Genomic DNA, 19,833 nt, shown 5'->3' with positions numbered 1-19,833 from the left:
TATATTATTTTTCTCTATGCATTTATTAAGTCAACATGGATAAAATTGAAAAAAAGCTTCTTAATTATATCATAAGTAACTTCTAGTACAAGTGACTTATTAATACTACCCATTTTGATAATCTTACAAACTAAGTTTGCTTATTTAATCATAATCCAAATAACTCCTACTTTTACTCAATTTAGTTTTTCTGAAAGTCAATTCAAATATAAGTCACATTACCCAATCAAACTTTTTTAAAAGTCAAATTGAAAATAAACTACTTTTTTTTATCGCTAATTCAAACGGGCGCTATGTCTACATTTATATATATACTTTTCTAGTCTTATTTATAAAGTAAAAAAAAATGTTTCTTTTAGTTCTATTTATAAGTCATTTTATTATATTTTTAATATGAATATATTAGAGATAAAGTTAAAAAGTAGTTAAATTTTAATATAGAGTTAATGGAATTCAATATTTTTCTTGATTTTGATAAAATATATGACTATATGTATCTGTGTTAAGTATCACTATAAGGAGGTAAAGATTTTTTTTCATGGGAAAAAGAGTAATCAAAGCGTCTCATCTCGATCATTCTCCTGAAATAACGCCTGTCAGATAACATTTCGAGGAAAATTTTCTCACAAAAGACAAATTATGAGAGACTATTTCAAAGATAAAGGGGAGAGAAAAGAGATGAGAATTTTATGGTTATTATGGCAGGCGATATTGTCGGTTAGTTCTGACTGTATTGCATTACATGCATATTCATGTAAAACTGGGACTCTGCAAAGAAAACCAATACAATTTTCCAACAATTGCACCCTTTTTGTGAAATTCTCACAAAAGTTTTTGTCAAAATTATTGGTTTATTACGAGAATTTGTCTCACATTTCTCATTGACAATGGATCTGTGAGAAATGCAGTATGCAGATATTTTTTCACAGAAGTTTACGTGAGAAGGTTGCAAATTTTCAGTTTTTTCACAAAATTTTTTATGAGAAAATCATTGTCGCAGGAGAAGTGATGATTGATGACAATGGGTGTAATTATACTGGCTCTAATAAAATGGATCTCATTAAAGAAATAATGATAAAGTATTTTCTCTAAGATTTTTAAGGATTTTCTCACGAATTTTTTCATGACAAAATCGTTGTTTTCTAGTAGTCCATATTAAGGTATTATCTTGATTAATATTCATTTTTGTCACGCAAATATAAAAAATAATTAATGCGTAATGAATTCCTAGCTGAGATTTATTTGAAGCATTCCCCTATTTAAGAAGTACTAATTTATACACATGCCCAATATCCAAATTCAGAAATAAATGAGGATCAAATTGCGTTTACTACATAATATATTGAGTTAATTGTTCGATCTTTGCAATTGAATAGAGACGGCAGGATTGGTGCAATTTGGCTAATTAATTGAAAATATCTGAGCTATGCTTGATGTTTTTAACTTAGAAATTAGAATGCATAGAGGAGGACTATGAGTTATTAAAAAAATGTGATCACTAAAAAAAAAAACCTCAATGACCAGCGAGCATGATTGATCCTGTCGCTATTTCCTATAATAAAATTCATATACTTATTATGAAATTTTTTTGGGTATCACATAATCATTTTTTTAAAATTTTAACTTCTCTGTAGACAAGGCCATAAGTAGTTTTTCGGTCGTGCAAAATCAATCTTTATAATATTGAACACCGATAAGTTTTCATTCCTCTCATTTGATGAGATCATTAGTAAGGGCTTCGGTAGAATATTTGTGCACAGTTAAAATTTCGAGATATATTACATCAACAATCAACAATATATTTAAATTTCTTATCCTCAATAATAAAACAATTAAAATTATATAAAACAATAATATACAAGATATAAATACGTGCAGAATATTCCTTGTCTAAAATAGTATGATATATGAATTACGAAAGTGGTTGTTGCAAGTATATGGATGCATGAACATGTGGAGATATGATTAGAAAGAGAGATGCCAAAACGAAGTATAATACTACTTCCGGTCCTTAATATAAGACCATGTTTGACTTTTATTTTGGTCCTAAATATAAAACCCCAATCCACTTTGTTTCTCATATTTATACATTTTTTTTCCAAAGTAGCCCTTCTAATAATAAGAGTTCTAGTCAATACACTTAATTAGTAAGGATATTTTAGGAAAAACAACACCTATTTAGGATAAATAACTAACTCAACTTACTTCCTTAATTTCCTCACATTAGTTAACTGGTTCTTATAATTAAGACCGGAAGTAGTAATAACCAACAAGGACAAAGAAGCAATGCTAGGTTTGTCATGTCGTGGAGAATTTCAAATAAGGAACAAAAGCGAAAGAAACTAGGGAAAATTGGAAAAGAAAATCCCCCTATAAAAGTTTTATTCGTGAATGGTGAGAACAACTTGATAGAGTTTTAAATGCATAAATCATTGATATTTTACAAAGTTCTTATGCATAAAGTGCCAATATTTTAATTTAGGTTCTTTTTACCAATAAAATTTTGAATGTGAGGCTTTTCTCCAATCCCTCTAAAAATATACTAACATGTTATTTAAGTTTAAAAATATACATTACAAAAGCTTGAAATGCATAATCAATTTAAGAAAGTAGTTTTTTTTTTCAGATGGTAAAATTCTATGCTTTAGATTAATTTTTGAAATAAACATAGACATCAAAAGGGTGTTAGTAGAAATAATTTGATTTGGAGAATAGAAAGAAAGAGGGGAGAGTGGCAGACAGAAGAGTGACACAAGTTGACCAAAAGAAATGAACTGGTGGAAGGCTGTTTTATGCATATATTGGGATGTGAGTTGGGTTACCACTGCACCTTATTACCAAGTCAATGCTTATTGTACGGACCCCTCCTGTTGTCCTTCTAAAAGCATTCTCTCTAGATTCGAATCCTCCAATTCTTTTTCTTCTTCTTGGGTTTTTTTTTTTTTAACTTACAAGAAGTTGAATTTGCATTTGAATTTATTTATTTAAATTTAAACCACTATCTAACGTTTGATAATACATAGTCATATTTAACTAATGTTATATTGGTACATTAATATTGATGGCGAGTGTCAACTTTCTAGCCTCCCTTCAACACCGTGTTTTAGAGAATAACCCAAACATCATAAATATAATAAACGGTCAAGCCAGAAAGATAATGAATAATATGACTCCAGTTTCGTAATATTTTTCCCTTGTTATACATCAAGAAGATGTTTTCTGGTATTAAAAAAACATTTAATAAAGTTTTTTTATTCTTCCAATATTTCTCTACATATTCAATTGGATTTTGTGCAAATTTCAAAAAAAAAATTAAGTTATTAGAATGTATGCACCGAAAAGATATCTTCCAACAGGCAGGCTCTGCAACTTCGCAGCACTTTGCAATCAATTTACTGGCAATAGAAATAAAAATATGTTCAACGCAACGGCCCACAAGACTAAGCCCAGCCCGTATTGGAAAATCGGGCTCACAGCTTTGAACAATAACATTAAAAGGCCCAAAATGATGGCCCAGTAAGAAAGAAATCGATCCAACCGAAAAGAAGTGACATAATGTTTTTGACCAAAAATATTAAATATTATAATTAGGCAAAGAAAGTTTATTGATTAAATGAAGAAAGCACGAGAATAAACTTAATATTTCTTTAATATAAGAACTAGTTGAATATTCAATTTGATTCTAAATATAAAATCTCAATCTGTTTTGTTTCTCATATTTTTGTATTTTGTCTCCAAGTAATCTTCATATTGATTGCAAGAATTGTTTCAATACACATGATTAACAAGGATATTTAGAAAAGACAATACTTATTTATTATAAATAACTAATTTAACTAATTTTTTAGTATTTACAAATTAGTTATTTAATTCTTATGTTAACGATATGAACTTGTATAATGTAAAGTATCTTTTAATACAATTTATTCAAGTGTGCACTTTAATTTGCATTATATGTCCAATTGCATTTATGGCAACAAACTCTCATATACAAAAGCAAATGAAAACATTAAACAATATATAACTGCTAATAATATATTAAAAACTCATACACATGGCTTGATTTTTTTAAATCCTTATTTGATTTGCAGTGGGATTAGGTTAATTAATTAATTGTCCAGATCTGATGGCAGCCTTGCTTTTAAATCCTTCCGCAGAATTTTGCCAGAGGCTGCTTTAGGAATAGTGTCTGTGAAAATAACCTTGTGGATTCTCTTGTAATACACCACCTGCCACAAGACAAAGCATATCCTTCAATCAAAATCAATTATTAGGTGATTTGTCTAATTATGAAACTAAACCATACCGACCTTCTCCGAAATCAGAATTTCTCTGCCTCGTTTTAAATTTAAATATTCAAATTAAAATGTTACATCCCAACTACTAAGTCAAATTTGTTCTATCTAAACTATCTAATAATATCTATCGATAATTAAAATAAAATAAAGCAGGATGAGTTGCCAAGTCATCGTGTGGTTGCTTATCTTAGCACACAAGTTTACAGGCAAGTTGTTACAAATTTAAACATGCACATTGCATAATATAATATTCCTCATGCTTCTTGATTATTATAAGAAACTCCATAATATTTCTATAATATAAATGTGTTCATCTAAAATGTTTATTTTTTCAGCTAATATTTCCTAACATAAAATTTTCTAATTAATTAACGAAGCTTGTCTAATTAATAACTTTTATTGTGGATAATTTTGATTTTTTAAAAGATAACTAATTTTATTAATTTACGCAATATTGTTATTGTGTGTTTATGATAAAACCGGGGAGTAGTGTATAATTAACTTTGTTAATGGCGTAAAATTTTGACTTCAGATGATTAATTCCGACGTTATATACTCTTCTAGATCTGATGACGGTACGTAAGTTTTATTAATACTTCAAAACGGAACAAAATTTTTGTATGGGACAAGTTTATGAATAAAATATAGTTTCTGGATAGGTTGTTTGGACTAACTCTGGTTTTATGATTTAAAAATTTATAATGGATATAATTTATGAAAATCTTTGAAATTCGATGCACTGAAGATTGAGATTTTTTGGCCAACTACTCTTAATTAAAACCCCAAATTGTTTTTCCCACCTGAAAAGTTCCAACTTCAAATCAAATTTCCTAATTTGTCATGCGAAAAAAAAAGGAAATTGTCCCACTGGTAAATTAGAATTAGCATATCCAAATTGAATATCTAATTGTTCACACGAAAAATCTCTAATTTCCTATGTAGTGAAGATTACATTCTCAAATTCCATACTCCCACAAATTTCTCCCAAAATTTCCCCCTAAACAAAGTTCATAAATTTGCCTCTACTGGTTTTTTCCCTATTAATATAAATCAAAGAATCCTAAAAACATCATTTCTCTCCTAATAAGGCTGACCAATCGACCTCTAGACGGAAAAATTAAATCATTAATTACTGGCTTTACGAAGCTCTAACAATTTTATTTGTAATTAATGCTCATACACGATTTATGAAAATCCCACTATTTTTTTTCTGCCAACAAAATCCCTTATATTAAAGTTTTAACTTTTTTAATAATTAATACGTTTCAGACACTTGGAGCCGGCTTTGGTAAGTAATATAACATGTTAATTGGCCTTGGAAAAAAAAAAAAGTATCAGTCTGTTGACCCGTTTACGAAGCCGGCCACACAAAATCAAAATATGATTTATAATTTTATATCACGTCTGGGACGCAAGCATAACGGAGATCTGATTAACGAAAATAATAAAATAAAAGAGATGGAGAGAGGGAGCGAGGGGGAGATTAAGAACCTGTTGAGAAATGAATTGTTTAATGTCATCCTCAGAGATCTCAGAACCGTTTGACCTCACCACAAATGCCACTGGAAGCTCTCCCGCAGCCTCATCTTTCATCCTGATCAATCCAAATTATGTCAAGAATAAATTAATTACCTCATAATATATTATGGTTGTTTGCTTACTCTGAAAATACTTTTTTTAAAAAAATGATTTCATATAAGTTGAGACAAAATTCTCTCATCTATTTAATTCATATGTTATAAAATCACTTTTAAAAACATAATTTGTAAAAAAAAAAAAAGTGTTATATTGAAGGGGAAGCATATTCTTTAAAACTTGTAAATGATTACAAAGAGGTAATGAAATTGAAATTAGAAAGAGGAACTCACGGAACAACGGCAGCATCAGAGATGAGAGGGTGGGAGACGAGGAGAGCCTCCAGCTCAGCAGGAGCCACCTGGAAGCCTTTGTATTTGATGATCTCCTTCAAACGGTCCACAATGAACACTTCCCCATCGTCGTCTACGTATCCTATGTCCCCCGTGTGAAGCCATCCTTCTGGGTCTATCGTCGTTTTCGTCGCCTCCGGGTCGTTTAAGTACCCTTACCAACCCCCCACCACAACATCCAAAGTCAATATCCCACCCACTTTTGCATCTCTGTCTAACTTTATACAAGTCAACAACCTAACGACACGGACACCTCTAATATAAACCAAACCATATATACTTTTAATTTACGACGTGAGCTCTCAGTCATAACGATTAATATACTCCTCCGATCTTTAATATAGGACCTCATTATTGAGTTAATTTTGATTCTAAATATAAGACTCATTTCTCATATTTATCAATTTTCTCTAAATTACCTTTATGGATACTCCCTCAACTATAATCAAGAAGAAGAAAAGGGGTATTAAGAAAGATGATTATAGTATTTTAGGAAAAATATGCCACATTTCTTATAAATAACTAACTTACCTAACTTCTTTAATCTAATCAAATTAGTTAAATGAGTCTTATACTAAGGATAGGAGGAGTATCTAAGTATTTGATGGAGTTAGTTAATTTAAATTAAATTTAAATTCAACCATTATTATTATTACCAGCTTCATTAAGTGTAGTTAGTAGTTGGTGCATGCCTTTTTATGCCTCCAGCGGGTTCCATATGTGGCCTCTCTGGGACTGATTTTCGGGCAATAACCTCACCAACCCCCAACGATAATGCATGTCAATTATCTTACTCCATCACTTTTGAGTCTTGTCTTCTTCTTCACCAATTTTGTTTTTTTATGCCCATAAATAATAACAACGTAGGTTCAAAATATAAACTAAACTTTATTGAACAGTTTTGGTTTTTTTTATAAGATAACATTTATTTTTGCCTAAATATTTAATGATTTTTTTTCCAATTTTATCTCCAAATATTCTTTTTTTCTCTTTGATTGATTTATTGCATTTTTTTACTTATTATCTTTATTAACAAGAACATATTTGGATAACAAGAACACATGCCTTACAAATTTATTATTTTAAACTTATTTTAACTAATTCTTGATAAACGTGAATGAATATAGTTTAACTTATATTTTGAACCGGAAAAAATATATAACTATATATTTAATATATGAGATGGGATTAATCAGTTCAAATTCAAGCTACAGGTACGTGCAGCTATTCCTATTCATAATCTCGGAATCCTGAATATCTAAGCTTGAGGGGGCATTAAGGGATATTTAGAATCAGCAAAAACTACTTCTAAAAGGTGTTTTCATATAAATCAAGATAAAACTCATTTTATATATTTATTTTGTATACCACTCAAATACCCTTTAATGTTAAGAACGAGGGAAAACCAAAAAATTCAACATTTGGTGGTTGGTGAGGATGGAGACTCGATGATGATCATCCCTGGAATTGATGTACGTTTCTCTCTCCCTCCTTCTCTCTCTCTCTCTCTCTCTCTCTATTTGTAGGACGGACATGTATAAAGTTTGCTATTAGATTAAAATTATTCAGAAGTGTTGGTGAGCTTTTTAATAAAATAAATAAACACAACGTCAGTCCATATAAAAGCTTAAGCTAAGATCATAAAAGTGACATACTGTGTAGATCGTTACACACATACATGTCAATAATCAAAATATATAATACCTCCGATTCTTAATATAAAATCCTATTTGAATTTTATTTTGGTCCTGAATATAAGATCCCAATCTACTTTGTCTCTTATGTTTATATTTTTTTTTTCTAAAGTAACCCTTATAATAATGATAATTTTAATCAATACACTTGATTAGTAAGAATATTTTAGGAAAGACAACACCTATTTAGGACAAATAACTAACTCAACTTACTTCCTTAATCTCCTCAAATTAGTCAACTGACTCTTATAATTAGAACATGAGGTAGTGCTATCAAATAGTGGTCTATTTGTGTCTACGTATATCATCTAAAACTCACCAACCCCACTAGGGTGGTGAACGGTGAGCTGTTTTATAGTTTATTTCGTCACTTTTTTAAAAAAATCTTCCTTAGGTGACTCGTTTGTCCCACATAGCAAGAATCTTGTCAAGACTGATGCTAGGTCAGGGATTATGTTTCAGGAAAATCTTTTTTCATCCTATGTAAAACCTATTTAAATTATTTTAAAAAATTTAATAAGTTGATTGTTTATTATTATTGTGTAAAAAATGCAATCATTCTTTCCCTAAAATATTCATCTTTTAACTAGTAAGATCTTAAATGGTGGAGTCAAAGGAATAATAGCATATAATCATACTCCTCTGGTCCTTAATATAGGACTCAATTTTTGAATTGGTTTTGATCCTAAATATGAGACCCATTTATTATATTTATCAATTTTTTCTAAATTACCTCTATGGATACTCCATCAACCATAATCAGTTAGAAGAGATAGGGGTATTAAGAAAGATAATTATGGTGTTTTACGAAAAATGTATTGCTTTTGTTATAATTAACTAACTTATCTAAAATTTTTAATCTAATTAAATTAGTTAAATGAGTTTTATATTAAGAATCGGAGGAGTATAATAGAAATTAGAAAGTAAATTGAACCCTTTTAAACCAAAAACAAAGAAAAAAACAAAAAACACCACCAAGGATGTGAGGTCAGCATGACGGAAAATGTCACCATAAGGACGTCTACTAATTCCTAGCGCGCATTAGTTGTATGACATACTTTTTAAAGGCACTTCCACGTCTAGCCTAAGGAGATGGGTCACCAAGTTTCATGGGCTCATTTCTTCATTCTCCACGTACCCCTACCTGATGCCTACCTGCTCCTATGTTAGTACCAGGCCCCTTCAATTATTTCCTCCCGTCTATTAATATAAAGAAATTTAATTTAATCTAAAATATAAATATCCCAAATTATTTTGTTTTCAATATGATACATTTTAGCCCCAAACAATGGTTTTTTTAATATCAAATGATAGTTCCAATACACATTATTAACAAGTGTGTTTAAAAAATTAATTAATTCCAAGTAATTTTTTTTAATATTCATAAATTAATAATCTAACTCTTATATTAAGTATTAGAAATAGTAATACTAATTATTATTTTCAAATATCACAATAACAAATATTTATTTAACTCGAACAAAAGTGTCTTTAAAATAATAAAAAGGAGTGGTAAAATATTAAAATAATGTGGCAAAATGTCTAAATTCACGAATATCAAGTTATGTCTATAAACTAATTAGATGTTTATAAAATTTATCAACCTGACTTCGTTGTTTCAGGTGATTTTTAATGAGACTGTCCCAATAAAGTTTGATAAATAAAATATATTATTCATAATAAATTCAAAATAATACTATGACTTATTAAGGATTTAATAATTTTTTATTAACATATGTAACAGGACGCCTACCTCATGCATATGGTGTGTGTACATGTTTGGACTTTGGACTTTCCCAATTTTAATGGAAGCGACAATCACAGGCGACATTATGAATCAATTAATTAATAATTTCAACTTAATTAATGATAATAATAATGTGTACCTTTCATAACTTGATTTCCTCTGATGCAGATTTCACCAGCTTTGTTTCTTGGAAGCGAAGCTCCCGTCTCAATGTCCACGATCTTCATCTCTGCGTTCCTTATCAAGCACCCGCACGCACCCGGTTTCATCTCCGCCGGCTCCTTCGCAAACGCCAGGCTTATCGATATAGGGCCACCCTCCGTCATCCCATATCCCTGCTCGTTAATTTCATTTAATCCCTCATTTAACTTTAACTTTAATTCCCTTCTATAATCCATTAAATCAATCGCAATTATATGTGTTTAATGAACATCATTTATTAAATCAACCTGTCCGAGCACGGCGTGTGGAAGCTTAGCCCTCAGAGCTTCTTGTAGCTCCATGCTCACCGGCGCTGCTCCCGTGACGATCATCCTAATGGACGACAGGTCGTACCGATCAACTTCCTCACTCTTCACGATGTTCAATAGGATGGGAGGCACGAACGAGGCCATCGTCACCTTGTAAGTCTCGATCATCCTCAACAGCGTGGTGACGTCGTATTTGCTCACGATCAGAATGGCTGCTCCGGCTCGGATACAACAGAGCAGAATGGAGTTAAGCGCATAGATATGGAACAATGGAAGCACACAGATATGCAAGTCGTCGCTGGTGGTGTACTGATTCGGGTTTTCGCCGTCCACGAGCTGAGCGCCGAAGGTTACCAGATTCTTGTGCGTTAGCATCACACCCTTCGGGACGCCGGAGGTGCCGGAGGAATACGGCAGTGCCACGACGTCGTCAGGGCTGATCTTGACGGCCGGCATATCAGCTTCGTTGGCTTGGGTGAGTTGAGAGAAATGTAAAATACCTTCCTTTTCTGGAAAAGTAGAATCAATGCACATGAGCGAAACGCCATGTGTACCCGCGAAATCCTTGATTTTCTCAACGAAAGCCGCTTGGGTTATGATCAGCTTCGACTTGGACGCCGTGGCTTGTTTTGCCAGCTCGGCCGGAGTGAATAAGGGGTTCGCGGTGGTTACCGCCGCGCCGGCGAAGGAGGCTCCCAGGAAGGCCATAGCGAACTGGGGACAGTTCCGGAGCACCAGCATGATGACATCACCTTGTCGGATGCCGATTTTGCTGAGTCCAGCGGCGACACGGCGGGCGGTGAGCTCAACGTCGGCATAGGTAAAGATCTCGCCGGTGTCGCCGTTGATAAGGCAGGGTCGATCTTTGACCTGAGATATGTTCTCAAAGACGTAGGAGTGGAGAGGAAGATGGGTTGGAATGTAAATGTCGGGGAGCCTCGACCGGAAGATGAATTCCGTCGGAGGAGCTTCCATTAAAAACTGCAGATCAGTTTGCTGAACACACAAAGAGAAAGAAGGGAGAGAGAGAAATGAAGTAGGAGATTAGAACAATACGATGTGAAAATGGAGGTTGGTGGGTATGGGTGTGTGGGGATCCCCCCTTATTACTGGCACCAAATAGCCTAGAATAAATCTTAATGATGTTGGTGGATTGTGACATCACAGATTATTTACAAGGAGAATCACAGATTTCGGTCAGTATGTATAAGGATTAAAAAATTTAATCAATTTATCAATAACATTTAACATTTTTTTTGCCAACCAATAATATTTATAACATTTAAACTTATCATCTATATGTTGCCCAAAAAAGAAAAAAAACCTCATCATCAATACAATATTGGTATATTTTTCTTTTCTTCAAAATTGTTGGAACAACAATTCCTAATCCCTTTCAACTTAACTAATTAGATGTGGAATTTGTAATCGAGTCTCTTAAACATGTTGTTAAGAGGTTAATCCCTAGCAATGCAAAAAAAAAAAAATTGTTCGGAAAAAATAGTGACTCGTGTAATTTCTACACCTTTAAACTAATTAGTCCTTGGCTTTGTCCTACATAATCCACAATATGCCTTATATATTGTGAAAGGTGTATATTTAAATAATTAATGACTTATAAATTAAAAAAGATGGAGCACAGTTTTTTCAAAGGAATAATTAATATACTATATATAGAAAATTAGGGCAAATTTTCCAAAATGTTCCGACAGAATGAAGGGGAGGGATGAATACATTGGCAATTTCATTGAAAATGAAAGAAAGCTCAAACTTGATTTAAAATTTTTGAATTTATTAACCCTATAATCAAAATATCTGTTACATATATAATATCACAGGCGAATCAGTTAATATGAAAAAACTAACATAAAATAAACTCGGACCATGTAATAGTTAAAAGAATGTTTAATTACAATTGCCATTTAATGAATTAATTAATCATGGAAAATAGTTTTTGGGAAAAAATTATAGAAAATATTTACGATTTAAAAGGTTTTTCAGTTTCATTAAAGACAGCATGAAGTCATTATGTCACTCACTGTGCGGTAATCGAAATTCAAAATGCGTTGATGGTAATACGAAGCATGAACACATATAGAAACATCACATTAGTGAAGTATGATAATATATTTATTACAATTTTCAAAATGGAATGATATTTACGATATAATTATTTTAAATTATACTTCTTCGGTCTTTAATGTATGAGCTAATTGAGGAGTTGATATTAGTCCTATATGTAAAACCTACTACTTCCGGTCCTAATTATAAGATCTCGTTTGTAATCTACAAACGAGATCTTATAATTAGAACCGGAGGTAATATTTCACATGTTTATCAATTTTTTTCAAATTAATCCTATTAATATTCATCTAACAATAATTAAAAGAGAGAGGGAGAATTAAAAAAATGCTTAGTGTAGTTTACAAAAATATATATTATATTAACTATTTAACTAACATCCTTGATCTATTTAAATTAGTCAATTAGGTCTATTAGAAAATGGTATTTCTTAGATTAACTAGTTTAATCAAATAAAAATTACACATATAGTTCGTCATTGAAAAATAGGTAGATCAACGGACATAAAAGGGGAGACAATAACATATGAGAATAACCGGACAGAAGCCTTGATAGTTTAACGTGCATTATTATTTTTTTGCAAAAAAAAAAAAAAAACACACACACACACATTATTTTTAGGGAGAATTACGATGAGGTCTCAAAGAAAAAAATAATTACAAAATAAGTTTCAAAAGTTGTCATTTCTTATTCTGAAAATTATCATTACAAGTCGTTTGTTGGGACTTTTTAGTAATTATTTTTTTCTTTAAAATCTCATTGTAATTCTCTTTTATTTTTAATGTTTAACCATTTAAGAATTCATTATCTAATCTGGTCAACCTGTATATGGGAGACTATGAGGTGTGGGAGGAGGGCTGGCTGAACATGGAATCCTTATGAAAATTTATAAAGTCTATACGCTTCAATTATCATCTTAAAAAGAATTAATTAAGAAGATAGAAGAGATCACATACTTCAAATATTAAACAAAAATCGTCAAATGATTATAAAAAAAAATCGTCAAATTATTTAATTATGGTGATGACTAACCACTATGCACCGTTATCATCATTCTCTTTCTATATGTATAAATTCCTGAAAAATTTATTATTGCGATTCATGAATTGTAAATGACGTGATTTATTATATTATATTATATATATATTAACATAAATGATTATATGTGATTTTTAATCGGAGTGAAATTCTAATTTTAAAATTCAAAACCCCAAATGTAGATTCTCTGGTTTTAGAAAATTTTTTACTATTCTACATAAGCCAAGCCATGGCTTAAAAAAATTGCTTTTATATATTAGAAAAAGATGGTGATGATGATACACTGATGATATCGATAAATTAACTTATATTATCAGATAACCTAAAAACGTTTTGGAGTCAGTGTCACGTACCCTTGGAAAGTCTTGATGGCAGATTCCTCACTTTTAAAACTACTACCCAATCCTACTTTCTGTTTTAAATATAAGATCTGACTTACATTGTAAATTGTATTATAAATTAAATCTTATAATTAAAACTGGAGGTAATATTTACGAAATAAAATTGGTGACTTTTCAATTTTTCATCATCAAGTCATAGGTCATTGCCCTTGAATACAACTACTTAAAAAAAACTATTCATATTACGCGAATAAAAAAATTACCATTCTGGTCCTTAATTAATATAAATCATTTGTAGTACATTTTCGTATAAAAAATGTATTAAATTGATTTTTTAAAATTTTACTCTTATTAAAATTGACAACAACAAAAAAAAAGCTTGCCACATAGTTGAGGATGGACCTGGAGACAACTCATTATAAGACAATTTTCTCCTCATAATATTCACCCTTTTAATACTTAAATGATAATAATATTTTGCCGCCCTTTTAATATTTCGGGGTCATCATCAGCGTGCCTAGAAAAAATTCAAGATTAAAATTATGCACCTTGACCTTTAATTTCATCATTCATTTGAGCGAACTTATGTCACTATTTTAGTATAGCTTAAATGTATACTTGTTTTTTTGTGTTTGGAACTATTCTTGGGAGTTCCGCATCACATTTCTTTTTTGGGGGAAAAAAAAGCTTCATGGGCCTACCAAACCGGGCCTCAACATTGGCAGGGAGTTTCATATTGGGCCTAGCAGGCATCACTCGTTGGGGAGCCTTGCTCTTAGGTCTTTGCGCAGAATCTTGCCGGAGGGTGACCTTGGAATAGAGCCCACGAAGAAGACCCTCTTGATTCTCTTGTAATACACCACCTGTCGCACAAAAAACCCAAATTTGTTTCACCCAAAAATGAAACCCAAGCTTAACTCACATATTTAACACAAATTCTAATATTCATTAAATAAATCATATATACTCTTAATATCCTCCCTCCCTTCCTCATTTGATTATGATTGAGGGAGCATCCATAGTGGTAATTTAAAATAAATTAATAAATATGATAAATAAGTCTTATATTTTGGTCCAAAATTAATTCAAGAATTAGGTCATATATTAAGAACCGGAGGAGTATCTTAGAAACTTTATTACAAGTAAGAGGGACATTATTTTGAGGAAAACAAAAAACAAAAAAATCTCTCAAAGAACGATCATTATGGCCTGTTTCTTGAAGCATGCAGAGCAGAAATAAATTCCTTTTTTAACAAAATTATTCTGAGACGCACTTGAGACCATTTTAACAAAGGAATAGAAACATTATAGGGCAAAATTAAGTGATGTGATTACACGTTTAAAAGTATAAGTACCTTCTCAGAGATGTACTCCATGATTTGATCTTCAGAGATGTTGAAACCTTCTGATTTCACAACAAACGCAACAGGAGCCTCTCCTGCAACTTCATCTTTCATCCTGAAACCAACCAACCAGCCAGCCAGCCAGCCAGCCCTAGTTAGTTATAAATTAGTAAATTACAAATATATGATTCTTCAATTTATGATATAAAATGCATGGGATGAGGAAGAAAGAAGCTAAGGAAATATGTAGATACGGGAGAACAGCAGCATCAGAAATGGAAGGATGAGAAAGAAGAAGAGCTTCAAGCTCAGCAGGAGCAACTTGAAAGCCCTTGTATTTGATGACTTCCTTTAAACGATCCACTATGAACAGCTCTTCATCATCGTCCACATATCCAATATCACCTGTGTGCAGCCATCCTCTTTCATCTATTGTTCTCTTTGTTGCTTCTGAATCGTTTACATAACCTGCACACCAAGTGTTTGTTTCTGTCACTCTCCATCATTTCTCATCCCAACTCTCTGCATGTGTGTGTGTGTGTGTAGTTGCCGTTGTTACTGACGCACCTTTCATAATCTGATTGCCTCGAACACAAATCTCGCCCGCTTGATTCCGGGCAAGGGATATGCCAGTCTCAGGATCAACGATCTTCATCTCAGCGTTTCTTACTATGCTCCCGCACGCACCTGATTTCACCTCGCAAGCCTCTTTAGCAAACGCTAGGCTCATGGCCACCGCTGGACCAGCCTCCGTCATCCCATAAGCCTGCACTTTCACATCTCTTACTTCAAATTAAATGTAAATCTATGCAATTACTTACATTGGAAAATGAACAGCTAGCTTGGTCCCGCTTCTGCGAGTCATTAACGTACATTTGCATGCACTGAAAACCAATGAACAAAACTTACCTGTGCAAGACTAGCGTTAGGAAGCTTAGCCTTCACTGCATCTTCAAGCTCTTTCCGCAAGGGGGCTGCCCCGCACATGATCATCCTTATCGACGAGACGTCGTATTGTTGCAGGTTTGGGTAATTAACTATGGCCAGCAGAATGGGCGGCACGAACGGCGCAACCGTTACGTTGTGTTTCTGAACCAACTCTAACATCGTCGCTATTTCAAACTTGGGTATGATCAAAATAGCAGCACCGACTCGAAGCCCACATAGTAGAATGGTAAACAACGAATAACTGTGGAACAGAGGACAAACGCAAGCAATCACATCCTCCTTCTCCAAATACAAATTAGGGTTTTCTCCGTCAACCAGTTGAGCCACATTTGTGACCAGGCCTTTGTGGGTTAGCATCACTCCCTTGGGAAGCCCTGTGGTGCCTGATGAATAAGGCATCGCGACGACGTCTTCCGTAGATATCGTCACCGGAGGGATATTATTCTTCTCGGCCTTCATCAAATCGGAGAACCGTACGAAATTAGACATAATATCCTCCTGCGGCAGGGTTGCCTCGTCATCGTCGATAAGCACCAGTTTGACGTTGTTGTCTCTCGCGAAATCCTTAACCTTCTCGAGCAAGGACTCGTGCGTGATGATCAGCGTGGTGTTTGAAGCGGTGGCTTGCTTTTCGACCTCCGCTACGGTGTAAAATGGGTTGGCCGTCGTGACGATGACTCCGAGGGAGGAAGCTCCGAGGAAGGAGAAGACGAATTCGGGACAGTTCTGAAGGAGAAGCATGATGACGTGGCCTTGTCGGACCCCAAGGTCGTTGAGAGCGGAGGCGACTTTTGCGGCAATAAGCTGGACATCGGCGTAGGTGAATGTCTGGTTGGTTTTGGTGTTGATCAAACAGGGACGGTGTTTGAATTGCAAAAAATTCTGGAAACAATAAGAATGAAGTGGGAGGTGGGTCGGGATGCAAATATCAGGCAGTTTAGAACGGAAAATGAATTCATCATCACATGCAATTCCTGTTTCCGCTTCCGTTTCCATTTGTTGTTTGGTGGCCTTGGATTTGAGAAGCTCCATATATGGGGACCAAGCGAGTGAATTAGAGCCCGTTATGGTTTCAGAAAGGAGCTCGATATTTGATGAAAACGTACGTGGAGAATAAGGAAGAGGTCAAGGTGGACACTTGTCAGCGTATAAATCCCAGTTTCAAATTCTACCAATGTCAACTCTCAACTTATATATCCCAGTTTTCTTCCATCTTCTGCCTAATGCTGAAGGCCTTTTTCTTCCTTTCTGGAAAAAAAAATGGATCGAATTAAAAAGTCAAAAGAAACTTCCACGTGTACTAAAGACACTAAACGGCGCTCACATATGTACAAAATGGGAGTTGGATTCTCTCCACTTTCAAATTCATACAAAATGACCCAATTAATATCTTTTACTCCTCCGGTCCTTATTATAAGACCCAATTTGACTTTTTATTTGGTCCTAATTATAAGACTCAATCCATTTTCTCTTTTATATTTATGCATTTTTTTCCAAGATAATCCTTCTAATAATGATAGTTTTAGCTAATATACTTAATTAGTAAGGATATTTTAGGAATAACAACACTTATTTATTATAAATAACCAACTTAACTTACTTCCTTAATCTCCTCAAATAAGTCAATTGGGTCTTATAATTAGGACCGGAGGAGTACTTTGTATATAAAATATATATATATATATCTCTCTCTCTCTCTCACCTTTTTAAGTCTCTTGCTTTGACTCCAATTTATGATCTCCATAACAGCCTAGCTTTCTCCAGAAAGAGAAGGTTTTTTTTGTGTTATTTATAAATCACTTCATTAAAGTTTTAGTATGAATGTACTATTTTACTATTTATTTATTATAGTGTAAATAGTTATTTTTTTTAAAATGTGTATATATTAAATAAAGATAAAGTTAAAAAGTCATCATATTTTAATGAAGAGTTAACACGGTTTAAGATTTTTCTTAATCTATATAAAATATACTGGAAGTGCTTTATAAATAGAACCAGAGCTCTTAGCCCACAGTTTCAATTCGATCTATATACTACCACCAACCTTCTGTTGGTTACTGTGTCCCCTCTTTTTTTTTTTTTAATTTACTTGATCATTGATGAGCTTAATTAAAAGTATTTCCCCTAAAATCATTTTCCGCGTATACCTTTCTTTTTCTTTTCTTTTTTTTTTTGGTAGAAAAAGGATTGCTCCTTTTTCTTTTACCTTGAAAAGCTGAAACCTTTTTAGTCTAACTAGCATATAATCTAAATAATAGGATTTTGTTGTCATAATTCAAACAAATATTCCTTATAAATGATTTGGATTCACAATCTCACATTTAACAAGATTTGAGAGAAACTTTTAGTGTTATCGGATTGCAAAATCCCAACATTTAAGAAATTAGGATTTCACATAATGTTGTCGAGAATTTTTATAATCCACTCGAGAAATTAACCAAAGTAGTTGGATGGTTACAAATAACAAACTACTTTCTTTTCTATCGTTAAAAATAAATAACTATCTATTTATTTTATACTTCCTGGTTCCTTTTTATAAGAAACCATCAAAATCGCATGGTTCAAAATGCTAATTAAATTTAGGTAAAAAGAATAAATGCTAATATATACATACACGTAGATTCAATTATACCTTATTATATTTATACAAAAAGTACATAGGAGATAATGAGTGAAAATTTATTGCAGAGAAATAACAAGTGAATATATACAATAACAGTAAAAATAAAAATATTAGCTTAAAATTTTAGATAAGAAATAATTAAATGAGATTGTTTCTTATCATAAGTAATGGAGGGAGTATTGTATTTCTAAATCCATTGTTCACTGACCAACCCCTAATTCAAACTACCTGGTTGGATGCAAGAGAGCTTGGTCAAAATATTGCATTTATTTATAGTCACTCCAATTATACAATAATTTATGAGTAAATTAAGTGTGACACCTTGGATGAGTTTTCCTCTCACATTCCACATTTACACGCATCATCATCACCATCATAACAAGTACAACAACAACACTACACCCCGTAACATACCAGGCCGGGTCATTTGGGCCCATATTTGTGTGGGCTGGGATTTGGACCTAACAGGCCTAACTTGGTATGAGTCTTGCTCTTAGGTCTTTGCGCAATATCTTGCCACTGGGGGCCTTTGGAATCGAGTTTACGAAGATGACCCTATTGATTCTCTTGTAAAATACAACCTGCTCAAACAACCACCAAAAAAAAAAAAAGCCGAAGTTCACTAACAATAACGAAAGAGCATTAGAAAATGCTGCTTACTTTTAAGATCATTGAATTTCAAATGTTCAACAATGGTTATTTGAAAAAAATTACAGACGAGTTTAGGTAAGTAAAAAAAAACTAATTAATTGGTTAAATTTAATTTATTATTAATACGTATCTAAAAGGACTTGTACAAAAACATTGGATAAGCTATCATGTTTTAAATTTTACTCGTATATTACACGAGGACTTGTATAAAATTCTTAGCGAAACTCTAGAAGTTTACAAATTATTCTGCATATAGTGTTAAGCAAGTTCTTCAACAAACCTACTAGTAAAAATTCAATTTTTGTTTCTCCGAAAGTGTCAATTCAAATTAATTTTCTTACTCGACATGTATACTCTCTCCGTCCTTTATTACAAGATTATTTTAATTAAATTGCGTGGTTTAAAAAAACAGTTAAAATTAGTTAAAAGTAATTAATATGTAGGAAATGTAATTTTTTTTAAATATACCCCTATATATAAATGGGTAAATGTGAGAGAGTACCAGTGAGATAAATAAAAAAAATTAATTAAATGTATTAAATTAAGAATAAAATAAGTAATAATGCATTAAATATTCAAACAAATTCAAAGAGAATATTATAAAAAAAAATAAACACATTCAAAAAATTAGATCTTATGATGTGGAGTGTATGATTTTGGCCAATCAATT

The 19,833-nt window shown here is 32.4% G+C and overlaps 3 protein-coding genes and 1 long non-coding RNA gene across 5 annotated transcripts in view; 1 reads left to right on the top strand and 3 right to left on the bottom strand.

Moving 5' to 3' along the window:
• The first annotated feature begins 3,879 nt into the window (after window positions 1-3,879).
• LOC114732234 (uncharacterized) overlaps window positions 3,880-19,833 on the top strand; it is a 22,412-nt gene continuing 6,458 nt past the window's right edge. Inside the window, exon 1 of the long non-coding RNA XR_003738970.1 lies at window positions 3,880-3,956. This is a non-coding gene — a long non-coding RNA (uncharacterized LOC114732234). The remainder of the gene's footprint in view (window positions 3,957-19,833) is intronic.
• LOC114732230 (4-coumarate--CoA ligase) lies at window positions 3,903-11,112 on the bottom strand. The gene is made up of 5 exons (XM_028919524.1): window positions 10,117-11,112; window positions 9,807-10,002; window positions 6,167-6,380; window positions 5,790-5,892; window positions 3,903-4,229 (listed from the first exon to the last, which is right to left on the bottom strand). The coding sequence occupies exons 1-5, from the start codon at window positions 11,110-11,112 to the stop codon at window positions 4,110-4,112; spliced, it is 1,629 nt and encodes a 542-aa protein (XP_028775357.1). The 3' UTR covers window positions 3,903-4,109.
• Window positions 14,351-16,885, bottom strand: LOC114732232 (4-coumarate--CoA ligase 1-like). Its single transcript, XM_028919528.1, has 5 exons — window positions 15,851-16,885; window positions 15,509-15,707; window positions 15,196-15,409; window positions 14,954-15,056; window positions 14,351-14,461 (listed from the first exon to the last, which is right to left on the bottom strand). The coding sequence occupies exons 1-5, from the start codon at window positions 16,883-16,885 to the stop codon at window positions 14,351-14,353; spliced, it is 1,662 nt and encodes a 553-aa protein (XP_028775361.1).
• LOC114732231 (4-coumarate--CoA ligase) overlaps window positions 18,761-19,833 on the bottom strand; it is a 26,891-nt gene continuing 25,818 nt past the window's right edge. For both annotated transcript variants that reach the window (XM_028919526.1, XM_028919525.1), the window contains one exon: window positions 18,761-19,093. In XM_028919526.1, coding sequence (XP_028775359.1) covers window positions 18,983-19,093 — 111 coding nt within the window. In that variant the 3' untranslated portion in view covers window positions 18,761-18,982. The remainder of the gene's footprint in view (window positions 19,094-19,833) is intronic.

This window comes from Neltuma alba, unplaced genomic scaffold (assembly GCF_004799145.2).
Source record: "Neltuma alba isolate B1F8T4 unplaced genomic scaffold, ASM479914v2 tig00012894_pilon, whole genome shotgun sequence".
In the NCBI taxonomy this organism is placed as follows: domain Eukaryota; kingdom Viridiplantae; phylum Streptophyta; class Magnoliopsida; order Fabales; family Fabaceae; genus Neltuma; species Neltuma alba.
Note: the sequence above shows the minus strand (reverse complement) of the source record. Positions and strands in the feature narration are given on the sequence as shown.

Coding starts and splice junctions, on each gene's coding strand:
- LOC114732230 (XM_028919524.1), bottom strand. CDS start 11,112: ATGGAAGCTCCTCCGACGGAATTCATCTTCCGGTCGAGGCTCCCCGAC. Junction 5,893..6,166: donor TCTGATGCTGCCGTTGTTCC/GTGAGTTCCTCT, acceptor TGGATTGATCAG/GATGAAAGATGAGGCTGCGG. Junction 4,230..5,789: donor AACAATTCATTTCTCAACAG/GTTCTTAATCTC, acceptor GTCTTGTGGCAG/GTGGTGTATTACAAGAGAAT.
- LOC114732232 (XM_028919528.1), bottom strand. CDS start 16,885: ATGGAAACGGAAGCGGAAACAGGAATTGCATGTGATGATGAATTCATT. Junction 15,410..15,508: donor AGGCAATCAGATTATGAAAG/GTGCGTCAGTAA, acceptor CTTGGTGTGCAG/GTTATGTAAACGATTCAGAA. Junction 14,462..14,953: donor TGGAGTACATCTCTGAGAAG/GTACTTATACTT, acceptor TTTGTGCGACAG/GTGGTGTATTACAAGAGAAT.